Raw genomic sequence first — 4,703 nt, 5'->3', positions numbered from 1 at the left:
TGCCAATTCGCTCAAATGCTCTTAAGGGTAAAGTTATTCTTGAAGTAGGCAGGGGAGCCATTTTTTGACCACAAGGCTTCGCGAGGAATCTTCGTCTGCATCCAGGACATTTACCAATTAGGGTTCTAACTGTCAATCTTCCTTTTATAATCCAAAATTTCGAACGAAGTTCTGTCAGGAGGTATTCTGTTCCCGTTCCGTGTCCGATCTTTTCGTGAGCAGCAAGTATAACCAGTCAGCTTATCGGATGATCTTTGGGCAATATGATTGGATGTGTCGTAAGGTAAATCTTCAGCAAGGCGGAGGCGGCCATCCACTCTTAATATGCCTTCTTTGTCGACTATAGGGCAGAATTTCAATAGGCGTTTGTCCTTTTGTTTGTTGACGAAACTTTCGGCTTGTGCTTTTCGGATCCAGAACAGTTCCGCTGTTTTAATCTCGACGTTTTGCAGAACAATAGATGTATCTCGTGAATTTATCGGGGACTTACAATTCTTGATAAAACGTTTAACCCAGGCCGTAACTCGAATAAGGCGGGTCATAGATGAATAAAGTTTTGGATCCAGGCGGCTGTCGTCACTGGCTTCCTTATCCGTTGTATAAACTTGGACTTTCTTTTCTTCTTGTTTTATCGTGCCACTACATGGATCGTGATTCGATAATTTCTCTGGCCATGGTTTTTCTTCATCCGTCAAAAACTCTGGTCCTTCCATCCATAATTTGTCTTCACAAAGGTTGGTTGCTGAAAGTCCACGAGTTGGTATGTCGGCTGGATTTATTCCACCAGGTATGTGTCGCCATTGTTCTGGGTTGGAATGTCTCTGTATCTCTGCCACTCGATTGGCCACAAATGGCTTGAATGCACGGCTCTGGTTACGCACCCAATACAGGACGTTCGTTGAGTCCGTCCAGTACGTTGCTCCATTGACTGTCAATGTCTGGAGAATGCTGTTGGCCAGTCGGGTAGCGAGTACTGCTCCCATGAGTTCCAGTCTTGGGATAGTAACTGACTTTAGTGGCGTGACACGACTCTTGGATGCGACGATCCGTGAGGTGGCTTCGTGATCTTCGTAATTACTGACAAGATAAGACACTGCTGCGTAAGCATCTTGGGATGCGTCTGAGAAGGTGTGCAACCAGACGTCCGTAGGTCCAGGCAAGCGTAGAGGGCGAAGGACTTCGAATCCGTTTAAGTCGCTCAGTTCTTTTACCCAATTGTTCCATTCATTGCACAAATTTTCTGGCATTTTGTCTTCCCAACCAATTCCAGCTGCCCATGTCTTTTGCAACAATAATTTCGCTCGTATAGTGAAGGGAGCCAAAAACTGTAATGGATCAAACAGCTTTGCTATACTACTCAGGACTTCTCTTTTGGTCGGGGCTTCAGTCAGCGACGGAGGGTGAACCACGAACTTGAAGATATCTTGCCGGGCATTCCACAGAACTCCCAGGGTCTTCAACGTCGGCAGGCTACCATCACTGAGCTCTAACCCGGGAAGTCGATCTTCAATAGGAACATCAGCCTGGTTTGACATCCATTTCCTCAAATTGAAGCCTGCGCCAGACACCAACTCGGATGTTTGTTGTCTAAGGGTTATGGCTCCCTGAACCGTCTCGCAAGAGTCCAGCACATCGTCCACGTACATTGCATTATCCACTGTATCTGCGGCTTTCGGGAAGTGATCTTTATTCTTCTCCGCGTGGGAGTGAAGTACATATTGTGCGCAGAATGGTGAAGAGGTATTTCCGAATGGTAGACGCTGGAACTCGTAAATTTCGGGTTCTCTTTCTTTGTTCAAATCACGCCAAAGGAAGCGATGAAAAGGTCGATCTTTCTCGGCAAGTCCGACTTGTAAGAACATCTGAGAGATATCTGCTGACACTGCCACGGGTTCTCTTCGGAACCTGGTTAACACGTCTACCAATTCTCGTTGGAGCTTGGGCCCAGGGTGAAGCGCGTCGTTTAGACATTTGTTTTTGTGCTTCGCTGCCGCATCAAAGACGATTCGAACTTTGGTCGACGTTTTCTCCTGATTGATCACCGGAAAGTGCGGCAACAACCACTGGTCACCCGTTTTCTTTGGTACTTTCTTGATGTACTTTTGGAGGTAATCCAGGATTATCTGGTTGTAGGCCATAGCGACATCCGGTTTCTTTCGTAGGGATGACTCTAGCTTCAGTAGTCTTGAATGAGCCATGTCGTAGTTGTCGGCGAAATCTGGCTCACCATCTCTCCAAGGAACACCTACTTCATATCTCCCGTTGGTGTAATTTTGGGTTGATTGCACAATTTCAACTGCCTTTTTCTCGTCTGGTGTCAGTGGTCGAACGTTCTCGTCCTTAATGCCGATGGCTTCTAGTTCCCAAAAACTCCGAAGATTGTCACTTACTTCTTGGATATCTTCGGTATGGTATGTACGTGTCATGTGGGATTGGGTAGTCCATGTCGACGGGTTCTTACTCGTTGGACCGAAGCAGACCCAACCGAGGGGCGTTTGTCGTGCTACTGGGTCTTTGGCATTGTGTCCCGTAACTTCTCTTAATACTTTATGGAATACAGGGTGATCGCTTCCGATTAAAACATCGATCTGCTTTCGCTTTGAAACTCTTTCAAATGGGATGGTCTCCAAGTGTGCCCAATTGCCCTTTAATTCGTTCCACTCAATTGCCGGCGTGTTCCCCGTTACGTTAGTTAACACATTTGCTTCCACAGGCGATGAGAAGGTTCCATTGACGGATGTGATCACACACTTTACACGTTTCGACTGTCTCTTAATCTCCGTCCCACCAGTTCCTGATATGGTCAAATCCTGTTTTTCTCCTTTCAAGTGCAACTCTCCCGCTAGGCTTTCGGTGACGTATGATCCCGTGGAGCAAGGATCCAGCATAACATTGATTTTTATCTTCTTGCCGCCAATTTCGACAGTTGCTGGGAGAACCATCAATGATATTTGTTCAACTCGGTTTGTCGTATAGGTTCTTGCATCTGTCCCTCCAATTGAAGGGTTGGTCTGATCTTTGTTGTTGTCATTATCTTCATTCTGTTTTTCCATTCTCTCAGGGTCGTGTAATAAGCTGCTATGTCCTTTACTTTCACATCCGCTGACTCCACATTTTCTCTTTCTGCCACACTGCTTACTTCGGTGACCAGCCGCTAGACAAGAGAACCACCGTCCTGTTTTAGCTATTAGTTGATTTCGTGTAGCTACAGGGAGCTTTTTAAATTCTGGACAAACCCAAGGCGGATGATCAGCGTCGCAATTCATAACGATACATTTCCTAACTTTCTTATCTGTATTAAAGCCTTGATTATGACGTCGTCCTCCATGGTACGCTTTGACGAATTCTCCCGTTTCTTCCTTAGCCTCATCCATGATGCAAACACGCCTCTCGATCCACTGGACCAGCATTTTAAAATCATCATCTTCATCCCGCTCATTCAACCAATACTTGTATTCTCTGACGTATTCCACTGGAAGTTTTTCCTTCACTGTTAAGCAAAGGTGCTGACTTCTAATTTCATCATCGCCACGATCATCGTCTTGTAATGCGATAAGAATACGGTCTAGCGTTGACAACAAGGTTTCTAATTCTTCCAGGTTATGGCGTCGTACTTTGGGTAGTGCTCTTAAGGTTGCCAAATGTGTCAGGGTCTTTCTACGTTTACCACCGTACTTGCGTTGTAACTTTTCTTTCGCTCTCTCGTACGCATGCTGAGTGAATCCAAGGTCCTTGACCGTCTCTAACGCTTTTCCTTTCAGGCAGTTCTGCAGCCGTAGCATTTTCTCCTTTACTGGCATGTTGGTCTCATCAAAAACTGATGTGAATGCCGCGTTCCACGCCTCGAAATCGGTTTTATCATCTCCAGAGAAGTTTCGCAGCTCTACGCCTTTTAGTTTCACTCGTGCATATATAAGATGGGGGTTCGGGATTAGGACGAGGTAGGCACGTTTTAAGAGGTTCCGGATCGTCCGTCACAGATGTTGCCTTTTTGCTATTCTTGCTGTATGCTTTCGCCCTTGTTTCATTTAAAAGGGCAATGGATCGTGCATCCTCGACTCTTTTTCGATTGAGTTCAACTTCATCTGCTTTCTTTCGCATTTTTTCCTCTAGAGACCTCTGCTCTTCCTCTAATTTTTCTAGTCGTTCATTAGCATCCCTTGCTTCTTGTTCTCGAACTTCAACAATTGAGTCCTCTTTCACTGACTTTGGGATCTTATCATTTGAGGAACTGGTTATGTTTGATTTCACGGATGATTTACTTGATTTTATTGTTGACGAGTCCGATTCATTTTCGCCCTTCAATAATCGCTCTCGGATATGCTCATTGGCAGCCTGGACACTAGTGTCCACTAAATCTAAAATCTCCAAGAGTTCCTGGTCTAAGTTTTCAATAACATTATCAATTTCAATCCCTTCCAATGTCTCGTCTTCACTTAATGTGACTGTCTCTTTTAATGCCTGGATTAATTTTTCAACAATGTCTCGTTCAGCAATCACTTTCTTTATTGCTCGTCTAATTTCTGTCTTAGAACTTGGGTGTCCTGTGGTAATCGCGTCAATGTGATTTCTCGCCTTAGTTAGTCTACATTTTGCTGTCTTTTTTCTGCTTTTCAAAGTCAAATATCTTGATGATTTCACGCCTACCTGAATATTAACGACCTCTTCTATATTTTGATTACTCACTTGGCCACTATCCAGTC

At 44.8% G+C, this 4,703-nt stretch overlaps 1 protein-coding gene across 1 annotated transcript; it reads right to left on the bottom strand.

Moving 5' to 3' along the window:
- Positions 1-125: 125 nt before the first annotated feature.
- Positions 126-3,800, bottom strand: LOC114535294. Its single transcript, XM_028556665.1, has one exon. It carries the CDS (start codon positions 3,798-3,800, stop codon positions 126-128), a length of 3,675 nt encoding a protein of 1,224 aa, XP_028412466.1.
- Positions 3,801-4,703: the final 903 nt, after the last annotated feature.

The sequence above is a fragment of the Dendronephthya gigantea genome, unplaced genomic scaffold (genome assembly GCF_004324835.1).
Source record: "Dendronephthya gigantea isolate DGI-Jeju-01 unplaced genomic scaffold, DenGig_1.0 000115F, whole genome shotgun sequence".
Taxonomy (NCBI): Eukaryota; Metazoa; Cnidaria; class Anthozoa; order Malacalcyonacea; family Nephtheidae; genus Dendronephthya; species Dendronephthya gigantea.
Note: the sequence above shows the minus strand (reverse complement) of the source record. Positions and strands in the feature narration are given on the sequence as shown.

Bases quoted from the DNA above. Each gene is read 5' to 3' on its own strand.
- LOC114535294 (XM_028556665.1), bottom strand. From the start codon at position 3,800: ATGCCAGTAAAGGAGAAAATGCTACGGCTGCAGAACTGCCTGAAAGGA.